The 24,553-nt window shown below is 39.2% G+C and overlaps 1 protein-coding gene across 1 annotated transcript in view; it reads right to left on the bottom strand.

Moving 5' to 3' along the window:
- Positions 1–1,410: 1,410 nt before the first annotated feature.
- The window catches only part of arhgap23b (Rho GTPase activating protein 23b), a 100,949-nt gene continuing 77,806 nt past the window's right edge, over positions 1,411–24,553 (bottom strand). Inside the window, exons 21-23 of the mRNA XM_067369069.1 lie at positions 24,391–24,484; positions 23,262–23,293; positions 1,411–2,320 (exon numbers count right to left, since the gene is read on the bottom strand). Coding sequence (XP_067225170.1) covers positions 1,976–2,320; positions 23,262–23,293; positions 24,391–24,484 — 471 coding nt within the window. The 3' untranslated portion in view covers positions 1,411–1,975. The remainder of the gene's footprint in view (positions 2,321–23,261; positions 23,294–24,390; positions 24,485–24,553) is intronic.

Raw genomic sequence — 24,553 nt, forward strand, 5'->3', positions numbered from 1 at the left:
TTTTGTTCTGTCCCATCTATCATATGTTGTTGCCTCGTTTCCCGCGTTATAAATTGAAAAGAAATGTCTTTTAATTTATAGTATATATTTGTATAGCCTACAAATATATTTATGTCATGTATGACTCAAACATTCGTGAAAAACAAGTCACGAGTCATGGATGAAGAAGTCAGCCAAACTCCTGTTTATTGTGAATGTCCACCAAGCTAGTGAAGCTATTGGTTGTTGTTGCACTGATGCACAATTATTTAATAAACAATTCATTACATTTGTATCTGTTTGTTATTTTGTTTTACAAAGTTAGGAAAGTAATGTTTAAGTCAAGCCTTGCACAAAATAAAGATCACAGTCTCTTGAAAACATAGGAAAACTTATATTTGTACTTTTGTCAGTTAAAAAAAAAGGTTCAATAGAATTAAAAAATCACAGATTGCGGATTTTACTTTTCTGGAAATGGAGTTGTAATAATAATAAATGTTTCTTGAGTAAATCAACATATTAAAAGGATTACTGAAGGATCATGTGACCCCGAAGACCGGAGTAATGATATTGAAAATTCAGCTTTGATCATAGGAATATATTACATTTTTAAATGTATTAAAACTATTTTAAATCGTAATAATATTTCACAACATCACTGTTTACTGGTTTTTGATTAAATAAATGCAGCCTTGGTGAGCTTAAGAGTTTTCATTTCAAACAAATTTTACGTTTCAAACTTTTGATAGGTGATAAACATATTATATATATATATATATATATATATATATATATATATATATATATATATATATATATATATATACTTAAACACACACACACACACATTAGGCAGTTTGGTTCATTTTGCTTAACTATTTAACAAAAAACGTATCAAAAATCCCTAAGGAAAAAATGAATGCAAACCAAAGCTGCTGAAAAAGTGGACGGGCACTGTTGCGCTCTATATTTACTGCCATCCATAGCAACGTAGCAATGTATGAAGCACAGCTTACACAGAAGTCACTTTCAAACCAAGCAGCTTTCAGTTGGTCACTGCTGCAAATTTGCCTGACCAACTTAAGCCTGATGCAAAAGCTGTGTGGGGAAATTGTTCACCCTCAAGCAAAATTCCTATCAAGCAGATTCCTGTTTAAATGCCTTGACTGTGACTTTTTGCCATACTGATTGCTTTGTACATTTTTCTTAGTGAAAGCTTTAAGATAATATTAATAAGATTATAAAATATTTTCAACTCAGATATTTTTGAATTTGATGAGTAGCCATGTAGTGGGCTAATATACAGCCAAATGGTCATTACCCCTTGACTTATTTTGTGACAATGACTGCCTGAATGTAAATTACCGCTACATATTTATGCTGTGTTTTCTTAAAGTGGAAGCATTTAATGACATTTTCAAATTGGGTGAGAGGACAAAAGCATTGAAGTTGAGGAGGGCTGAAGTTGGCAAGGGGTTCCATGTTTTATAGTGTCTTATTGCTTGGTCAACCTTCCCCGGGAACATTAACCAGAACTGTGTGGTGTCTCCTTCCAGTCTCGTCTCCTGTGGCGTGTGTCTGGTGAGCCTGCTCACCACTGGCTCCCTGCTCCACAAAGACCATCTGCGGTTCGGTTGACCTGCTTTTGACACATCCAGCCCTGCTGAGGAGACGGCTCCCTGCAGCTCCTGCTGGGCAACACAACCTGACGCAGCTTCTCTTGACCTCTAACAAGAGATGCTTTGACTCTTGAGAAGTCCAGGTGTGTGTGAGAGGCCCATTCCTCTCCAGTCTGGCTCTGCTCTACATACAGCGAGTGAGGTCTTTCTTCTCTGAGTTTCCTCTGTGCGAGACTGTGAGTGATATTCAAGGGCTGTGGTGGATTGGAGCAGGTGGAGGGAGAGGAGTTGGTCAGCTGCAATGAGGCCCCGAGACCCGAAACACTGTGGTGTGAATAAAGGAAACTCAGAGGACGCCAAGACCGAATCAAACCAGTTTACTCTCTCTCAGAAACTTCCACTTTTATCTCATCCTGTTCCTTCTGCAGAATTATGTTCTCCTCCTCTGTCACCCTTTCTTCTTCTTGGCTCTCCTCCACCTGTTCTGGTTTCCCCTCCAACTTGCTGACTTCCTTAGTCTCGTCTTCTGATTTTTGGGGTGGGCGTCTGCTTTGTCTTGCTTCGCTGTCCCCTGGAACCTCACTGTTGCCACTCATTTCTTCATAGTTGCTGGCTTTGATTGGCTCATGCTCAGAGTCTTCATCAGTGCTGCTGCCTGTGGGGAAGGTGCTGTTGTGTTTCTTTCTCTTCCGGGTCACGGCTGATATGATGGATGGTGTTCCCTGTAATGAAAGTTGCATTTTATTGCAGAGCTCAAAAAATGTTGCAACATTTCTTCTGCTGAAGCTGAAGCCTTCTAATGAAAACACACACACACACACACACACACACACACACACACACACACACACACACACACACACACACACACACACACACACACACACACACATACTTGTTTTTGTGAAATGTGGGGACATTCCATAGGCGTAATGGTTTTTATACTGTACAAACCGTATTTTCTATCCCCCTACACTACCCCTACCCCTAAACCTAACCCTCACAGGAAACTGTGCACACTTTTACTTTGTCACAAAAACTCATTCTGTGTGATTTATAAGCCTTTTGAAAAGTGGGGACATGCTGAATGTCCTCATATTTCACCTCTTTTTGTAATACCTATGTCATACCCATGTCATTATACACATTTGTGTCCTGATATTTCACAAAAACAAGTACACACACACACACACACACACACACACAAAAGTGTTATCAGAAGTTTATTTAGGAGGTATGAAAATCTACAATTCAAAATCTTTTAAATAAACCTGGAAATAGGTTTTAGGATTTAAAAAAAAAAAAGTTAAACAAACAAGGTCATAATGTAAAATGAATTTGAAAATATAAATTTGTGACATTGATCAAGTGACTCTTTGTACAGATGTCAGCTATTCTTCAAAAGAAGCCCAATATGCAGGGCTGCATTAAGACTACAAGGGGCCCCTGGGCTCTACCTCTTGAGGGGGCCCTTCATCCATATTACCTATATTCACTCAGTCTTAATCACAAAGTGAAATTTATCAGCCTTTTATTTTGCATGAATAAATGCCATTACCAAAACATCCAAACCTATAGGTCTGTTATAAAATATAAATATAAACTGCATGAAATACATATTGGCACATAGTCTGAACTCTTTGTACAGGCTACATTTCGAAGGCTGCATCCTCCTGAGGTCGCATTTGAAGGCTGTATACGTCATTGAGGCCGGCTCATTTAAGAAAAACAACCGTTGGATTGCAAAGTAAGAAAGAAAAATCAGCATTTTGCACCTCACGAGGAATAACCATCAATTTTATTATGGTTACTTTTCTTAAATAAGACATCCTTAATGATGTATGCAGCCTTCAAATGCGAGCTCCGGAGGACGCAGCCTTCGAAATGAGTAGCCTGTACAAATAGTTCAGACTATGTGCCAATATGTATTTCATGCAGTGATATTTATATTTTATAACAGACGAATGAGACGCAGATTCGAACAGTAACAAAGGTGTCAGTTTTACCGTATCAATTCCAGCGCAAGTCCTTGTCTTTTGGAAGTGCATGCAAAGTGGATTTGCTTTCACGCTGTAAAGATGTCATGTCAACAACAAACCAAACTCTTCCAAGTCTCAATCTTCCAGTCTCAGTGTTTGAAGGCGGGTCAAAATATAGATGTTGTTCGTGAGCAACCGGCTGCCATTACGCAAATTTTTACATTGCAGGTACGCCGTTGACACGGGGGACAGGGTGGTCAGGACCCCTGCAGTTTTGAAAAGACAAAAATCGAGGAGACCTCGAAGAGACCTGCGCATTAAACTTGGGTATAGTTGGTTTTATATTCGCACATTTGGACTTCTGATAAATTCAGACTTTCCAATAAATGTGCAATAAATTAATGTTTGCGAATTTTAAGCAGCGACATGATATTGACAACCAAGATTGTCAACTTGCAACATTTTTCACAGTCATCAAAATAGGCAAGTATTGTTTTAATGGCATATTTACTTGTGAATGTCCACTGAATGTCCAATGTAGGTTAACAAGGCTATTGAATACGGATGTCCGAATGTGCGAATATAAAACCAACTTTACCCAAGTGCGCATTAATTGTTATGTATATACTGTAATACTGCATTTTCAATGCTTATCAGTGGCGTGCACTTTGATCGCAAAAGTGAAAGTGCCCTTTGCCATCGCATCGCGGTGCCCCCGCGTACACATTGTTTTCATTGGGGCTGTTCAAACAGAACACGCTTTTCCATTCCAATGCGCTCCTTTTTTTTTTTTTTTTTCTATGCAAACATGCGCTAGAAGGACGTGCAGAACCGTTGCGCTCGCGTCTTGCTATGGCAAGCCAAAAGGGTCTGAATTACGCTACTGATTAATCACGTTTACAATCAAATACGCCGTTGTGATTACAAACGTCGTAAAAAACGCGCGAAAATCCGTCAATTACGCCGTATTTAACAGCGATTTAGTGTACATGAAAAGCACTCTAGCTTGCCATATGACGCTGTAAAAAACGCCATTTTGGTATATGGATGCATATTTTTGTGGATATTTTAATCTAACAACATATTAATTAAAGATCGCTCTTTATCCTTATGTAATTGCTAAGATTTCATGTTCAGCAATACCTACTTATTCCATGTAGCCTATTCAACTTATTACCCAGATACTTTTCACGCTAGTAAAAACTGAACTCTAGCAAGTAATATTTCCAAAACGAGAAATCGTTCCTATAACAGAAGCGAGATATTGTTTAAAAGTTGTGCAACATATCATGTGGTAGTTGATAGCTGGTGTGGTCGCTCTTAGCAGGTCTGGTTTGAAAGAGTGTATTTGCTATTAAAAAACACCCTAATATTTTTTTTTTTTTTTTTTTTGCGAGCTAGTTTTTTTTTTTTTTTTACGATATCCACCTTGTTTTGTTATATCTATTAAAATATTGTTGAATTTGGTGTTTCAGTTACATTGTCATATTAGAAAGTAAACGACGTATTATTTTTTTATATGATAAACACATTCAAAGGCCATCGAAAGACAACATCCAGCTGATTGAGCTATAATATCCATTAAACTAATCTGAAATGTGTAATCCAAAATAATAACGTTATTAAAAAAATTAAGAAAATTAAGTAAACTTACTTGGCTAAAAACAAAATTTAAAAGAACGTTTTGGGAACCATAAATTAACGTGCAGGGAACCTTCTGGCAACCAAAATTTGTTAGCTGGGGAGACGGTGTCATCCGTCACTTGGTCAGTTGCTGGGTGAAGAGGATGACCTCTTCCAGACTTACAAAATAAGTATCAAGAAAGGAGATGTGCAGCAATACCTCCTGCAGCACATATCCTTCTGAACATTTTTTTCTGCAATGAGGAGGATTGTTTTGGAGGACCAGCAAGTCGTGTTTGCAATCTGGCTAAAACCTGTGCGATTATTCTTGGACTTACTCACACAGTTCCTGAGTTTCGCTTCATTTATGAGACGCGCTCCTTTTAATGTGCAACAAAGGTGATTGCGCCCGCGCCTCCATGTCATGATTAGGCTTATTTTGTCTGCTATATTTGCTTATTTATATTGGTTGACGAAACATGGATTCAAATTAAGATACAATTTATACAAAACGAATTTATATATATATATATATATATATATATATATATATATATATATATATATATTTTTTTTTTTTTTTTTTTTTTTTTATTATTTTAAAGAAAGGCTTTCTACAAAACAAAACTTAATGAAATGGTCAAAATCATGTCTGACCCATCCCAACATATTGCGCATCTTGAGATCCTATCTTACTAATGCTGTTTTCTTTCCATAATTTAAATAAATAATAAACAAATACTTTTTTTTTTTTACTTAAATTCATGTTTTATTCATATTACTGTATTCATTAAATAACAATACATTTCGCCATATTTTTTGTAGCATGAACTAAAATATTTTTGCATTTTCTATCGTCCAGTTTAGAGTAAAACAAATGACTTGAAAAAAGTCCACCGTTTGTGGGAGAAGTTCGGTCTGAACAAAGCCGTTAACCGAATTTTGAAGGATGTAGTGCAAAATAATTTCCATAAATTTAAAAAACAAAACATAAGGTCTCTGATCTTAAATGACTCAAACAAGATGATTAATGAAGTGCATCTGAACCTGAACGGAATGAACCAAAAATGAGGAGTGGGAAAACTGTACAAAGGAACACGTGACAAACAAACTGAAAGGTCATGGTTACTAAATGAATATAACTGTGATAATAATATTATAGGCCTATGGGTTTCAACGTGTCTGAAGCTCCAAACTATAGACTAATTTTGCTGCGTGTTTACAACTTCCTGTGTCCGCTTTTTTCCTGATTAATCTGCTTGCTTGACTGCCCCATTAACATTAATCGTTTGGCAAACTTCCCTCATTTGCTCTGTTAGTCGAAAACATAAAATTAGGCTATAGCCTTGGCTATTTCACCTATTTGGATAATTATTTAAAACCCAGCAGATCTTCCATTTAGTGTCGCGGACACTGGGTCTCTCAAAGCCTCGAATTCAACATGAATTCAGAACTTTGTCTGAATTTCATGTCGGGGGATTAGCCTATTAATTTATATATTGATCAACGTCATTTGATGGTGTTTATCAACCACGATACACCTACCATTGCAGGAGGATGCTTTAAGCCGAGTTCAGACTGTACGATTTTCAAAGTAGTGGGGTCACTGATCTTTTTACACTGCATGATTATCTTGGCTATGGGATTAATATGCTGCCATGATTCAAAACTGAAAATAAAGTTCTGAAAGGTTGAAACTAAAGGTCATTGCACACTGAGTCCGAAATTCGCATGCGAAACTTTCGTACGTTAAAAAATAAATTCGACCTCACGTTATGTCAATCGCATTTGCACACTGCCTCCGAAACTTTCGTCCGTCAAAAAAATATTCGGATCAGGTTCGATTTTCTGCGTTTTTCGCATCCGTGGCACGCATTTTGAGAGACGTTTTGACAATTCAGAGCCACCGTACGCGAATGCAAAAATCCAGAATGCCATCTGACAAGTTGATCCACGTCGTCTACAGCACAAAACAGCAGCACTGAATGACTAACAACGTGAGGAATACAAAGAGACCGAATATAAAGACAGAATTCCTCTTTCATGGCGAAACATCAGACTTTGTCAGGCCGCCACAGACACGCCCTTCAGCGAAAACTCAAGATCTTTGAAATTTATCATCGCTAAGGTCTTGAGATTAGACTGACAACATTTGATGTTGATCTGGTTAAATCTCTATGAGGAGTTAATCACAGTGTAAAACATGTAATTTCCTGTTGCCTACAGGTGGCGCTATGACTGTAACCGAAAATTGTTATGAAGATGTCTTCAGGCCAGGTCTCTAATAAAACATGTGAAGTTTGGGGCAGATCGGACATTGTTTGTCAGAGTTACAACAACTTCCTGTTTCATGGCGAAAACATCAGACTTTGTCAGGGCGACACGGACACGCCCTTCAGCGAAAACTCTAGATCTTCGCAATTTAATGTGACAAAGGCCTTTAGATTAGGCTGACCAAAAATGACATTGTGATTAACTCCTCCTAGACATTTAATCAGATCAGTGTAAAACATGTCATTTCCTGTTGCCTACAGGTGGCGCTATGACTGTAATCGAATATTGTTATGAAGATGTCTTCAGGCCAGGTCACTGAGCGCTACTGAGCCCCTCCACCACGCCCATTTCTATGGCTTTGTCCATGTCTACTGGTTGACAATATTGATGTGTGTGTCGAGTTTCATGCAATTTGAAGCATGTTAAGAGCCTCAAAAACACTCAAGAATATTATTACAGTTTGACCTGTTGCCATGGCAACAATATTTCAAATATCAAAAATCCTGTCATAGGTCTACATCTGCTGTGTATTGACATTACACTGATGAAGTTTGAAGCAAATCAGGTAAAAATAAGAGGGTGATCTCAAAGCATTTTAAAAGTGATACACTTCTTGCTGCCATTTGGTGGCGCTATAACTTTGACTCACAATAGTTACATCCATGTGATCAGACTACTACAACCAACACACTCCTGAAGTTTCATAAACATCAATCAATGTATGCAGAAGTTATAACACATTTCCTGTTTCCCTTTTCTCGCCATAAATTCGTTGCCTCGCCACGGCCAAACCGTTTGAGATATCCAAAATCCGTTTGCAATTAAACAACTTCAATGTGTTCGCAACAAGTTAAAAAAAGCTTGGTGTAAATTGGATAAACCCTGTAGGAGTAGTAGTATAAAATTCATAGCCTGTTTTTTCAAAAAATTAACATTCAAACCAAAATAGCTGACTTCCTGTTGGTCGGAGCTAATGAATGTAAATTAGAAAATTGTCCGGCTTGATGAGAATAATATGTGTACCGAGTTTGGTGACTGTAGGAAAAACTAACCCCCCACTTTTGTCAAAAGGTGGCGCTACTGAGCCCCTCCACCACGCCCATTTCTATGGCTTTGTCCATGTCTACTGGTTGACAATATTGATGTGTGTGTCGAGTTTCATGCAATTTGAAGCATGTTAAGAGCCTCAAAAACACTCAAGAATATTATTACAGTTTGACCTGTTGCCATGGCAACAATATTTCAAATATCAAAAATCCTGTCATAGGTCTACATCTGCTGTGTATTGACATTACACTGATGAAGTTTGAAGCAAATCAGGTAAAAATAAGAGGGTGATCTCAAAACATTTCAAAAAGTGATACACTTCCTGCTGCCAGTTGGTGGCGCTATAACTTTGACTCACAATAGTCACATCCATGTGATCAGACTCCTATAACGAACACACTCGTGAAGTTTCATAAAGATCAATATATGTATTAAGACGTTATAACACATTTCCTGTTTCCTTTTTCTCGCCATAAATTCGTTGCCTCGCCACGGCCAAACCGTTCGAGATATCAAAAATCCCCTGGCAATTTTTAATCATCAGTGTCTTGACTTCATGCTGACCGAGTTTGGTGGCGATCAGATTAATCGTCTAGGAGGAGTATATCAAATTCCAGAGCATGCATTTTTCAAACAACCCATAATAGCTGACTTCCTGTTGGCGTGGCGATTAACTTAGAGCGCGAAAGTTGTTCGGCCCGATGAGGTCTATATGTGTACCGAGTTTCATACTAATACGTGCAAGCATGTTTAATATATGGACAAAATTTTCAGACTTTTTTCAAGGGGGCGCTGTCGAGCCCCCCTGCCACGCCCGGGTACCAGCCTCTCCGGCGTCCTAATGGCCGCGGATTCCAATGTGTGTGCCAATTTTCAAGAGTTTTTGAGCATGTTAAGGCCCCCAAAAAGCCCCGGAAGACGAAAAAAAAAAAAAAAAAAAAAAATCCTTAGAAGAACAAGAGGGCCCTGCGCGCTTAATTCGCTTGGGCCCTAAATATAGCTGCGAGCAGCGATGGCGGGCCCAAGCCCGGTGGCACCGCCACCCCGGTGGCTTCAGGGCAACTGTGCACAGCGGGCAATAGGCACTTAAAACGGTTAAACATCAAAGGACTATGTCAAATTCACTCCACATTTACTGCACTACAAGGTGCCGTTATAGAGCCCCTCCTCCCTGCCCATTTTCAAAGGATTACATGTGCCAAGTTTTAACATTATTCTGATGAATTTTGAAGCAAATCAGGTAAAAATAAGAGGGTGATCTCAATGTATGCTGAAAGTGACACATTTTCTGCTTCCAGTTGGTGGCGCTATGACTTTGAATCACAATAGTCAAATCCATGTGATCAGCCTTGTACAACGAAGACTAAGCCAAAGTTTCATCAAAATCAATTAATGTATGCAGAAGTTATAACACTTTGTTTCCCTTTTCTTGCCATAAATTCGTTGCCTCGCCACGGCCAAACCGTTTGAGATATCCAAAATCCGTTTGCAATTAAACAACTTCAATGTGTTAGCAACAATTTAAAATAGCTTGGTGTAAATTGGATAAACCCTGTAGGAGTAGTAGTATAAAATTCATAGCCTGTTTTTTCAAAAAATTAACATTCAAACCAAAATAGCTGACTTCCTGTTGGTCGGAGCTAATGAATGTAAATTAGAAAATTGTCCGGCTTGATGAGAATAATATGTGTACCGAGTTTGGTGACTGTAGGAAAAACTAACACCCCCACTTTTGTCAAAAGGTGGCGCTACTGAGCCCCTCCACCACGCCCATTTCTATGGCTTTGTCCATGTCTACTGGTTGACAATATTGATGTGTGTGTCGAGTTACATGCAATTTGAAGCATGTTAAGAGCCTCAAAAACACTCAAGAATATTATTACAGTTTGACCTGTTGCCATGGCAACAATATTTCAAATATCAAAAATCCTGTCATAGGTCTACATCTGCTGTGTATTGACATTACACTGATGAAGTTTGAAGCAAATCAGGTAAAAATAAGAGGGTGATCTCAAAGCATTTTAAAAGTGATACACTTCTTGCTGCCATTTGGTGGCGCTATAACTTTGACTCACAATAGTTACATCCATGTGATCAGACTACTACAACCAACACACTCCTGAAGTTTCATAAACATCAATCAATGTATGCAGAAGTTATAACACATTTCCTGTTTCCCTTTTCTCGCCATAAATTCGTTGCCTCGCCACGGCCAAACCGTTTGAGATATCCAAAATCCGTTTGCAATTAAACAACTTCAATGTGTTCGCAACAAGTTAAAAAAAGCTTGGTGTAAATTGGATAAACCCTGTAGGAGTAGTAGTATAAAATTCATAGCCTGTTTTTTCAAAAAATTAACATTCAAACCAAAATAGCTGACTTCCTGTTGGTCGGAGCTAATGAATGTAAATTAGAAAATTGTCCGGCTTGATGAGAATAATATGTGTACCGAGTTTGGTGACTGTAGGAAAAACTAACCCCCACTTTTGTCAAAAGGTGGCGCTACTGAGCCCCTCCACCACGCCCATTTCTATGGCTTTGTCCATGTCTACTGGTTGACAATATTGATGTGTGTGTCGAGTTTCATGCAATTTGAAGCATGTTAAGAGCCTCAAAAACACTCAAGAATATTATTACAGTTTGACCTGTTGCCATGGCAACAATATTTCAAATATCAAAAATCCTGTCATAGGTCTACATCTGCTGTGTATTGACATTACACTGATGAAGTTTGAAGCAAATCAGGTAAAAATAAGAGGGTGATCTCAAAACATTTCAAAAAGTGATACACTTCATGCTGCCAGTTGGTGGCGCTATAACTTTGACTCACAATAGTCACATCCATGTGATCAGACTCCTATAACGAACACACTCGTGAAGTTTCATAAAGATCAATATATGTATTAAGACGTTATAACACATTTCCTGTTTCCTTTTTCTCGCCATAAATTTGTTGCCTCGCCACGGCCAAACCGTTTGAGATATCAAAAATCCCCTGGCAATTTTTAATCATCAGTGTCTTGACTTCATGCTGACCGAGTTTGGTGGCGATCGGATTAATCGTCTAGGAGGAGTATATCAAATTCCAGAGCATGCGTTTTTCAAACAACCCTTAATAGCTGACTTCCTGTTGGCGTGGCGATTAACTTAGAGCGCGAAAGTTGTTCGGCCCGATGAGGTCTATATGTGTACCGAGTTTCATACTAATACGTGCAAGCATGTTTAATATATGGACCAAATTTTCAGACTTTTTTCAAGGGGGCGCTGTCGAGCCCCCCTGCCACGCCCGGGTACCAGCCTCTCCGGCGTCCTAATGGCCGCGGATTCCAATGTGTGTGCCAATTTTCAAGAGTTTTTGAGCATGTTAAGGCCCCCAAAAAGCCCCGGAAGACGGAAAAAAAAATAAAAAAAAATAAAAAAAAAAATAATAACGAGCAGCGATGGCGGGCCAAAGCCCGGTGGCACCGCCACCCCGGTGGCTTCAGGGCAACTGTGCACAGCGGGCAATAGGCACTTAAAATGGTTAAACATCAAAGGACTATGTCAAATTCACTCCACATTTACTGCACTACAAGGTGCCGCTATAGAGCCCCTCTTCCCTGCCCATTTTCAAAGGATTACATGTGCCAAGTTTTAACATTATTCTGATGAATTTTGAAGCAAATCAGGTAAAAATAAGAGGGTGATCTCAATGTATGCTGAAAGTGACACATTTTCTGCTTCCAGTTGGTGGCGCTATGACTTTGAATCACAATAGTCAAATCCATGTGATCAGCCTTGTACAACGAAGACTAAGCCAAAGTTTCATCAAAATCAATTAATGTATGCAGAAGTTATAACACTTTGTTTCCCTTTTCTTGCCATAAATTCGTTGCCTCGCCACGGCCAAACCGTTTCAGATATCCAAAATCCGTTTGCAATTAAACAACTTCAATGTGTTAGCAACAAGTTAAAAAAAGCTTGGTGTAAATTGGATAAACCCTGTAGGAGTAGTAGTATAAAATTCATAGCCTGTTTTTTCAAAAAATTAACATTCAAACAAAAATAGCCGACTTCCTGTTGGTCGGAGCTAATGAATGTAAATTAGAAAATTGTCCAGCTTGATGAGAACAATATGTGTACCGAGTTTGGTGACTGTAGGAAAAACTAACCCCCCCACATTTGACAAAAGGTGGCGCTACTGAGCCCCTTCACCACGCCCATTTCTATGGCTTTGTCCATGTCTACTGGTTGACAATATTGATGTGTGTGTCGAGTTTCATGCAATTTGATGCATGTTAAGAGCCTCAAAAACACTCAAGAATATTATTACAGTTTGACCTGTTGCCATGGCAACAATATTTCAAATATCAAAAATCCTGTCATAGGTCTACACCTGCTGTGTATTGACATTACACTGATGAAGTTTGAAGCAAATCAGGTAAAAATAAGAGGGTGATCTCAAAGCATTTCAAAAAGTGATACACTTCCTGCTGCCAGTTGGTGGTGCTATAACTTTGACTCACAATAGTCACATCCATGTGATCAGACTACTACAACTAACACACTCGTGAAGTTTCATAAAGATCAATATATGTATGCAGACGTTATAACACATTTCCTGTTTCCTTTTTCTCGCCATAAATTTGTTGCCTCGCCACGGCCAAACCGTTTGAGGTATCCAAAATCCGTTTGCAATTAAACAACTTCAATGTGTTAGCAACAAGTTAAAAAAAGCTTGGTGTAAATTGGATAAACCCTGTAGGAGTAGTAGTATAAAATTCATAGCCTGTTTTTTCAAAAAATTAACATTCAAACAAAAATAGCCGACTTCCTGTTGGTCGGAGCTAATGAATGTAAATTAGAAAATTGTCCGGCTTGATGAGAACAATATGTGTACCGAGTTTGGTGACTGTAGGAAAAACTAACCCCCACTTTTGTCAAAAGGTGGCGCTACTGAGCCCCTCCACCACGCCCATTTCTATGGCTTTGTCCATGTCTACTGGTTGACAATATTGATGTGTGTGTCGAGTTTCATGCAATTTGAAGCATGTTAAGAGCCTCAAAAACACTCAAGAATATTATTACAGTTTGACCTGTTGCCATGGCAACAATATTTCAAATATCAAAAATCCTGTCATAGGTCTACATCTGCTGTGTATTGCCATTACATTGATGAAGTTTGAAGCAAATCAGGTAAAAATAAGAGGGTGATCTCAAAGCATTTCAAAAAGTGATACACTTCCTGCTGCCAGTTGGTGGCGCTATAACTTTGACTCACAATAGTCACATCCATGTGATCAGACTACTACAACCAACACACTCGTGAAGTTTCATAAAGATCAATATATGTATGCAGACGTTATTACACATTTCCTGTTTCCTTTTTCTCGCCATAAATTCGTTGCCTCGCCACGGCCAAACCGTTCAAGATATCAAAAATCCCCTGGCAATTTTTAATCATCAGTGTCTTGACTTCATGCTGACCGAGTTTGGTGGCGATCGGATTAATCGTCTAGGAGGAGTATATCAAATTCCAGAGCATGCGTTTTTCAAACAACCCTTAATAGCTGACTTCCTGTTGGTGTGGCGTTTAACTTAGCGTACGAAAGTTGTTCGGCCCGATGAGGTCTATATGTGTACCGAGTTTCATACTAATACGTGCAAGCGTGTTTAATATATGGACCAAATTTTCAGACTTTTTTCAAGGGGGCGCTGTCGAGCCCCCCTGCCACGCCCGGATACCAGCCTCTGCGGCGTCCTAATGGCCGCGGATTCCAATGTGTGTGCCAATTTTCAAGAGTTTTTGAGCATGTTAAGGCCCCCAAAAAGCCCCGGAAGACGAAAAAAAAAAAAAAAAAAATCCTTAGAAGAACAAGAGGGCCCTGCGCGCTTAATTCGCTTGGGCCCTAAATATAGCTGCGAGCAGCGATGGCGGGCCCAAGCCCGGTGGCACCGCCACCCCGGTGGCTTCAGGGCAACTGTGCACAGCGGGCAATAGGCACTTAAAACGGTTAAACATCAAAGGACTATGTCAAATTCACTCCACATTTACTGCACTACAAGGTGCCGTTATAGAGCCCCTCCTCCCTGCCCATTTTCAAAGGATTACATGTGCCAAGTTTTAACATTATTCTGATGAATTTTGAAGCAAATCAGGTAAAAATAAGAGGGTGATCTCAATGTATGCTGAAAGTGACACATTTTCTGCTTCCAGTTGGTGGCGCTATGACTTTGAATCACAATAGTCAAATCCATGTGATCAGCCTTGTACAACGAAGACTAAGCCAAAGTTTCATCAAAATCAATTAATGTATGCAGAAGTTATAACACTTTGTTTCCCTTTTCTTGCCATAAATTCGTTGCCTCGCCACGGCCAAACCGTTTGAGATATCCAAAATCCGTTTGCAATTAAACAACTTCAATGTGTTAGCAACAATTTAAAATAGCTTGGTGTAAATTGGATAAACCCTGTAGGAGTAGTAGTATAAAATTCATAGCCTGTTTTTTCAAAAAATTAACATTCAAACCAAAATAGCTGACTTCCTGTTGGTCGGAGCTAATGAATGTAAATTAGAAAATTGTCCGGCTTGATGAGAATAATATGTGTACAGAGTTTGGTGACTGTAGGAAAAACTAACCCCCCCACTTTTGTCAAAAGGTGGCGCTACTGAGCCCCTCCACCACGCCCATTTCTATGGCTTTGTCCATGTCTACTGGTTGACAATATTGATGTGTGTGTCGAGTTTCATGCAATTTGAAGCATGTTAAGAGCCTCAAAAACACTCAAGAATATTATTACAGTTTGACCTGTTGCCATGGCAACAATATTTCAAATATCAAAAATCCTGTCATAGGTCTACATCTGCTGTGTATTGACATTACACTGATGAAGTTTGAAGCAAATCAGGTAAAAATAAGAGGGTGATCTCAAAGCATTTTAAAAGTGATACACTTCTTGCTGCCATTTGGTGGCGCTATAACTTTGACTCACAATAGTTACATCCATGTGATCAGACTACTACAACCAACACACTCCTGAAGTTTCATAAACATCAATCAATGTATGCAGAAGTTATAACACATTTCCTGTTTCCCTTTTCTCGCCATAAATTCGTTGCCTCGCCACGGCCAAACCGTTTGAGATATCCAAAATCCGTTTGCAATTAAACAACTTCAATGTGTTCGCAACAAGTTAAAAAAAGCTTGGTGTAAATTGGATAAACCCTGTAGGAGTAGTAGTATAAAATTCATAGCCTGTTTTTTCAAAAAATTAACATTCAAACCAAAATAGCTGACTTCCTGTTGGTCGGAGCTAATGAATGTAAATTAGAAAATTGTCCGGCTTGATGAGAATAATATGTGTACCGAGTTTGGTGACTGTAGGAAAAACTAACCCCCCCACTTTTGTCAAAAGGTGGCGCTACTGAGCCCCTCCACCACGCCCATTTCTATGGCTTTGTCCATGTCTACTGGTTGACAATATTGATGTGTGTGTCGAGTTTCATGCAATTTGAAGCATGTTAAGAGCCTCAAAAACACTCAAGAATATTATTACAGTTTGACCTGTTGCCATGGCAACAATATTTCAAATATCAAAAATCCTGTCATAGGTCTACATCTGCTGTGTATTGACATTACACTGATGAAGTTTGAAGCAAATCAGGTAAAAATAAGAGGGTGATCTCAAAACATTTCCAAAAGTGATACACTTTATGCTGCCAGTTGGTGGCGCTATAACTTTGACTCACAATAGTCACATCCATGTGATCAGACTCCTATAACGAACACACTCGTGAAGTTTCATAAAGATCAATATATGTATTAAGACGTTATAACACATTTCCTGTTTCCTTTTTCTCGCCATAAATTTGTTGCCTCGCCACGGCCAAACCGTTCGAGATATCAAAAATCCCCTGGCAATTTTTAATCATCAGTGTCTTGACTTCATGCTGACCGAGTTTGGTGGCGATCGGATTAATCGTCTAGGAGGAGTATATCAAATTCCAGAGCATGCGTTTTTCAAACAACCCTTAATAGCTGACTTCCTGTTGGCGTGGCGATTAACTTAGAGCGCGAAAGTTGTTCGGCCCGATGAGGTCTATATGTGTACCGAGTTTCATACTAATACGTGCAAGCATGTTTAATATATGGACCAAATTTTCAGACTTTTTTCAAGGGGGCGCTGTCGAGCCCCCCTGCCACGCCCGGGTACCAGCCTCTCCGGCGTCCTAATGGCCGCGGATTCCAATGTGTGTGCCAATTTTCAAGAGTTTTTGAGCATGTTAAGGCCCCCAAAAAGCCCCGGAAGACGGAAAAAAAAAAAATAAAAAATAAAAAAAAATATAGCTGCGAGCAGCGATGGCGGGCCCAAGCCCGGTGGCACCGCCACCCCGGTGGCTTCAGGGCAACTGTGCACAGCGGGCAATAGGCACTTAAAACGGTTAAACATCAAAGGACTATGTCAAATTCACTCCACATTTACTGCACTACAAGGTGCCGTTATAGAGCCCCTCCTCCCTGCCCATTTTCAAAGGATTACATGTGCCAAGTTTTAACATTATTCTGATGAATTTTGAAGCAAATCAGGTAAAAATAAGAGGGTGATCTCAATGTATGCTGAAAGTGACACATTTTCTGCTTCCAGTTGGTGGCGCTATGACTTTGAATCACAATAGTCAAATCCATGTGATCAGCCTTGTACAACGAAGACTAAGCCAAAGTTTCATCAAAATCAATTAATGTATGCAGAAGTTATAACACTTTGTTGCCCTTTTCTTGCCATAAATTCGTTGCCTCGCCACGGCCAAACCGTTTGAGATATCCAAAATCCGTTTGCAATTAAACAACTTCAATGTGTTAGCAACAAGTAAAAAAATTGCTTGTTGTAAATTGGATAAACCCTGTAGGAGTAGTAGTATAAAATTCATAGCCTGTTTTTTCAAAAAATTAACATTCAAACAAAAATAGCCGACTTCCTGTTGGTTGGAGCTAATGAATGTAAATTAGAAAATTGTCCAGCTTGATGAGAACAATATGTGTACCGAGTTTGGTGACTGTAGGAAAAACTAACCCCCCCACTTTTGACAAAAGGTGGCGCTACTGAGCCCCTTCACCACGCCCATTTCTATGGCATTGTCCATGTCTACTGGTTGACAATATTGATGTGTGTGTCGAGTTTCATGCAATTTGAAGCATGTTAAGAGCCTCAAAAACACTCAAGAATATTATTACAGTTTGACCTGTTGCCATGGCAACAATATTTCAAATATCAAAAATCCTGTCATAGGTCTACATCTGCTGTGTATTGACATTACACTGATGAAGTTTGAAGCAAATCAGGTAAAAATAAGAGGGTGATCTCAAAGCATTTCAAAAAGTGATACACTTCCTGCTGCCAGTTGGTGGCGCTATAACTTTGACTCACAATAGTCACATCCATGTGATCAGACTACTACAACTAACACACTCGTGAAGTTTCATAAAGATTAATATATGTATGCAGACGTTATAACACATTTCCTGTTTCCTTTTTCTTGCCATAAATTTGTTGCCTCGCCACGGCCAAACCGTTTGAGGTATCCAAAATCCGTTTGCAATTAAACAACTTCAATGTGTTAGCAACAAGTTAAAAAAAGCTTGGTGTAAATTGGATAAACCCTGTAGGAGTAGTAGTATAAAATTCATAGCCTGTTTTTTCAAAAAATTAACATTCAAACAAAAATAGCCGACTTCCTGTTGGTCGGAGCTAATGAATGTAAATTAGAAAATTGTCCGGCTTGATGAGAACAATATGTGTACCGAGTTTGGTGACTGTAGGAAAAACTAACCCCCCCACTTTTGTCAAAAGGTGGCGCTACTGAGCCCCTCCACCACGCCCATTTCTATGGCTTTGTCCATGTCTACTGGTTGACAATATTGATGTGTGTGTCGAGTTTCATGCAATTTGAAGCATGTTAAGAGCCTCAAAAACACTCAAGAATATTATTACAGTTTGACCTGTTGCCATGGCAACAATATTTCAAATATCAAAAATCCTGTCATAGGTCTACATCTGCTGTGTATTGACATTACACTGATGAAGTTTGAAGCAAATCAGGTAAAAATAAGAGGGTGATCTCAAAGCATTTTAAAAGTGATACACTTCTTGCTGCCATTTGGTGGCGCTATAACTTTGACTCACAATAGTTACATCCATGTGATCAGACTACTACAACCAACACACTCATGAAGTTTCATAAAAAAAAATCAATGTATGCAGAAGTTATAACACATTTCCTGTTTCCCTTTTCTCGCCATAAATTCGTTGCCTCGCCACGGCCAAACCGTTTGAGATATCCAAAATCCGTTTGCAATTAAACAACTTCAATGTGTTAGCAACAAGTTAAAAAAAGCTTGGTGTAAATTGGATAAACCCTGTAGGAGTAGTAGTATAAAATTCATAGCCTGTTTTTTCAAAAAATTAACATTCAAACCAAAATAGCTGACTTCCTGTTGGTCGGAGCTAATGAATGTAAATTAGAAAATTGTCCGGCTTGATGAGAATAATATGTGTACCGAGTTTGGTGACTGTAGGAAAAACTAACCCCCCCACTTTTGTCAAAAGGTGGCGCTACTGAGCCCCTCCACCACGCCCATTTCTATGGCTTTGTCCATGTCTACTGGTTGACAATATTGATGTGTGTGTCGAGTTTCATGCAATTTGAAGCATGTTAAGAGCCTCAAAAACACTCAAGAATATTATTACAGTTTGACCTGTTGCCATGGCAACAATATTTCAAATATCAAAAATCCTGTCATAGGTCTACATCTGCTGTGTATTGACATTACACTGATGAAGTTTGAAGCAAATCAGGTAAAAATAAGAGGGTGATCTCAAAACATTTCAAAAAGTGATACACTTCCTGCTGCCAGTTGGTGGCGCTATAACTTTGACTCACAATAGTCACATCCATGTGATCAGACTCCTATAACGAACGCACTCGTGAAGTTTCATAAAGATCAATATATGTATTAAGACGTTATAACACATTTCCTGTTTCCTTTTTCTCGCCATAAATTCGTTGCCTCGCCACGGCCAAACCGTTCGAGATATCAAAAATCCCCTGGCAATTTTTAATCATCAGTGTCTTGACTTCATGCTGACCGAGTTTGGTGGCGATCGGATTAATCGTCTAGGAGGAGTATATCAAATTCCAGAGCATGCGTTTTTCAAACAACCCTTAATAGCTGACTTCCTGTTGGCGTGGCGATTAACTTAGAGCGCGAAAGTTGTTCGGCCCGATGAGGTCTATATGTGTACCGAGTTTCATACTAATACGTGCAAGCATGTTTAATATATGGACCAAATTTTCAGACTTTTTTCAAGGGGGCGCTGTCGAGCCCCTGCCACGCCCGGGTACCAGCCTCTCCGGCGTCCTAATGGCCGCGGATTCCAATGTGTGTGCCAATTTTCAAGAGTTTTTGAGCATGTTAAGGCCCCCAAAAAGCCCCGGAAGACGGAAAAAAAAAAAAAAAAAAAAAAAAAAAAAAAATAATAATAATAATCCTTAGAAGAACAAGAGGGCCCTGCGCGAATTTTCGCTTGGGCCCTAAATATAGCTGCGAGCAGCGATGGCGGGCCCAAGCCCGGTGGCACCGCCACCCCGGTGGCTTCAGGGCAACTGTGCACAGCGGGCAATAGGCACTTAAAACGGTTAAACATCAAAGGACTATGTCAAATTCACTCCACATTTACTGCACTACAAGGTGCCGCTATAGAGCCCCTCCTCCCTGCCCATTTTCAAAGGATTACATGTGCCAAGTTTTAACATTATTCTGATGAATTTTGAAGCAAATCAGGTAAAAATAAGAGGGTGATCTCAATGTATGCTGAAAGTGACACATTTTCTGCTTCCAGTTGGGGGCGCTATGACTTTGAATCACAATACTCAAATCCATGTGATCAGCCTTGTACAACGAAGACTAAGCCAAAGTTTCATCAAAATCAATTAATGTATGCAGAAGTTATAACACTTTGTTTCCCTTTTCTTGCCATAAATTCGTTGCCTCGCCACGGCCAAACCGTTTGAGATATCCAAAATCCGTTTGCAATTAAACAACTTCAATGTGTTAGCAACAAGTTAAAAAAAGCTTGGTGTAAATTGGATAAACCCTGTAGGAGTAGTAGTATAAAATTCATAGCCTGTTTTTTCAAAAAATTAACATTCAAACCAAAATAGCTGACTTCCTGTTGGTCGGAGCTAATGAATGTAAATTAGAAAATTGTCCGGCTTGATGAGAATAATATGTGTACCGAGTTTGGTGACTGTAGGAAAAACTAACCCCCACTTTTGTCAAAAGGTGGCGCTACTGAGCCCCTCCACCACGCCCATTTCTATGGCTTTGTCCATGTCTACTGGTTGACAATATTGATGTGTGTGTCGAGTTTCATGCAATTTGAAGCATGTTAAGAGCCTCAAAAACACTCAAGAATATTATTACAGTTTGACCTGTTGCCATGGCAACAATATTTCAAATATCAAAAATCCTGTCATAGGTCTACATCTGCTGTGTATTGACATTACACTGATGAAGTTTGAAGCAAATCAGGTAAAAATAAGAGGGTGATCTCAAAGCATTTTAAAAGTGATACACTTCTTGCTGCCATTTGGTGGCGCTATAACTTTGACTCACAATAGTTACATCCATGTGATCAGACTACTACAACCAACACACTCCTGAAGTTTCATAAACATCAATCAATGTATGCAGAAGTTATAACACATTTCCTGTTTCCCTTTTCTCGCCATAAATTCGTTGCCTCGCCACGGCCAAACCGTTTGAGATATCCAAAATCCGTTTGCAATTAAACAACTTCAATGTGTTCGCAACAAGTTAAAAAAAGCTTGGTGTAAATTGGATAAACCCTGTAGGAGTAGTAGTATAAAATTCATAGCCTGTTTTTTCAAAAAATTAACATTCAAACCAAAATAGCTGACTTCCTGTTGGTCGGAGCTAATGAATGTAAATTAGAAAATTGTCCGGCTTGATGAGAATAATATGTGTACCGAGTTTGGTGACTGTAGGAAAAACTAACCCCCCCACTTTTGTCAAAAGGTGGCGCTACTGAGCCCCTCCACCACGCCCATTTCTATGGCTTTGTCCATGTCTACTGGTTGACAATATTGATGTGTGTGTCGAGTTTCGTGCAATTTGAAGCATGTTAAGAGCCTCAAAAACACTCAAGAATATTATTACAGTTTGACCTGTTGCCATGGCAACAATATTTCAAATATCAAAAATCCTGTCATAGGTCTACATCTGCTGTGTATTGACATTACACTGATGAAGTTTGAAGCAAATCAGGTAAAAATAAGAGGGTGATCTCAAAACATTTCAAAAAGTGATACACTTCCTGCTGCCAGTTGGTGGCGCTATAACTTTGACTCACAATAGTCACATCCATGTGATCAGACTCCTATAACGAACACACTCGTGAAGTTTCATAAAGATCAATATATGTATTAAGACGTTATAACACATTTCCTGTTTCCTTTTTCTCGCCATAAATCCGTTGCCTCGCCACGGCCAAACCGTTCGAGATATCAAAAATCCCCTGGCAATTTTTAATCATCAGTGTCTTGACTTCATGCTGACCGAGTTTGGTGGCGATCGGATTAATCGTCTAGGAGGAGTATATCAAATTCCAGAGCATGCGTTTTTCAAACAACCCTTAATAGCTGACTTCCTGTTGGCGTGGCGATTAACTTAGAGCGCGAAAGTTGTTCGGCCCGATGAGGTCTATATGTGTACCGAGTTTCATACTAATACGTGCAAGCATGTTTAATATATGGACCAAATTTTCAGACTTTTTTCAAGGGGGCGCTGTCGAGCCCCCCTGCCACGCCCGGGTACCAGCCTCTCCGGCGTCCTAATGGCCGCGGATTCCAATGTGTGTGCCAATTTTCAAGAGTTTTTGAGCATGTTAAGGCCCCCAAAAAGCCCCGGAAGACGAAAAAAAAAAATAAATAAATAAAAATAAATAAATAATAATAATAATCCTTAGAAGAACAAGAGGGCCCTGCGCGAATTTTCGCTTGGGCCCTAATAATCCTTAGAAGAACAAGAGGGCCCTGCGCGCTTAATTCGCTTGGGCCCTAATAATAATAATCCTTAGAAGAACAAGAGGGCCCTGCGCGAATTTTCGCTTGGGCCCTTATAATCCTTAGAAGAACAAGAGGGCCCTGCGCGAATTTTCGCTTGGGCCCTAATAATATTCCTTAGAAGAACAAGAGGGCCCTGCGCGCTTAATTCGCTTGGGCCCTAATAATAATCCTTAGAAGAACAAGAGGGCCCTGCGCGAATTTTCGCTTGGGCCCTAATAATAATAATAAACTGAGCAATTCCAATAGGGTCCTCACACCATCGGTGCTCGGGCCCTAATAATCCTTAGAAGAACAAGAGGGCCCTGCGCGCTTAATTCGCTTGGGCCCTAATAATCCTTAGAAGAACAAGAGGGCCCTGCGCGCTTAATTCGCTTGGGCCCTAATAATAATAATAAACGGAGCAATTCCAATAGGGTCCTCACACCATCGGTGCTCGGGCCCTAATAATAATAATAATAATAATAATAATAATAATAAACGGAGCAATTCCAATAGGGTCCTCACACCATCGGTGCTCGGGCCCTAATTAATGCAATATATCCACTAAGAAATATTTAAGGCTGGTAAATGTTCTCAATTCACACAAAAGTTAATTTTAGACCCTGATCTCTTACCTTAGATTTAGCTGAGTCGCTGTTGGTGGAATCTGTATAGGGGAGGAAAAGTAACAACAAAGTCAGGGATATTGATAGGCACTAAGCTTTATCAGAGAATTTAAAGCCATTGGGGACATTGGGGAGTGTAATCTGTGTTGGGTCTTTAAAGCTGAAGTGTGTATTTCTGCACTGCTAGTGTCACCAAATGGAGTTTAAGATAATGTCTGTTTTCAAACAAGTTCCCCCTAATTGATTAGCATAGATAGTCCCACCTTAAACTCAGAGTTTTGGTTGAGTCGATGTTGACTTTATACTACAACCAACAGAGCAATGTAGCCCTACTGGTCATTTTACAGCCCACATATTTCCCAACTATTTACAACCTACTTTTATTGGTCTGTTTTGCATCTTAAACTAGGAGAGGAGAACATATTTTAACATTACACACTTCACCTTTAAGAGCTAAAATAAAATTGAGCACTAATGAAAGAATAGTTGTTTCTTAGTTTGGTCAAACAAGTACAAGATTAAAGAATTGAATATCAGAATATAAAAACATTTTGTCATAAGCTGCAGCAGACGGTAAAATAACCTGTTTTTAAAAAAAAAAATAAAAAAATGGTAACACTTTAGTATAGGGAACACGTATTCACTATTAACTACAACTTTTGCTTCAACTCCTAATTTACTGCCTGATAATAGTTAGTAACAATAATAAAAATAGTTTTTGTAGCATTTAAATTTAGGTATTGGGTAGGATTAAGGCTTTATAAGTACTAATAAACAAGCAATATACTAGCAATTTGCAAGCTAATAAGCAACTAGTTAAAAGTGAGAATTGAACCCTAAAATAAAGTGCCTACCGCAAACTTTGATCCATTGGCTCAGCTAGCAGAATGATGCAGAAAGTATCCAAATAGAGAGAGAGAGAGAGAGATGTGGAAGAAGGGGATATGAATAGAAAGAGAGATAGAGATAACAGGTGTAGTTTTTTTTTTTTTTTTTTTTAAAGCGAAGAGATCACAATGAAAACCATCTCCCAGATAGAAAAGAATACCAAATGAGAAGGAGGATTTCATGAACTTGTTTCTTTACAGGTAAACATACACATCTGCGAACAAGCTCATCTCATGTCAGTGTCTCTCACCTGAGGAGTCTCCGAGCAGCACTGTCCTACCAATGTTAGACAGGAGGTGATCGATATTTGGAACAGGGTGTAAGTTCTGCTGGTCCTCTGGTGTCTGTAGAAGAAACATCAACAGATGGATGTTGGCTGATATTTGAGTTTTGAAGTGCCCTATCCACCCTGA

This window comes from Chanodichthys erythropterus, chromosome 19 (genome assembly GCF_024489055.1).
Source record: "Chanodichthys erythropterus isolate Z2021 chromosome 19, ASM2448905v1, whole genome shotgun sequence".
Classification (NCBI taxonomy): domain Eukaryota; kingdom Metazoa; phylum Chordata; class Actinopteri; order Cypriniformes; family Xenocyprididae; genus Chanodichthys; species Chanodichthys erythropterus.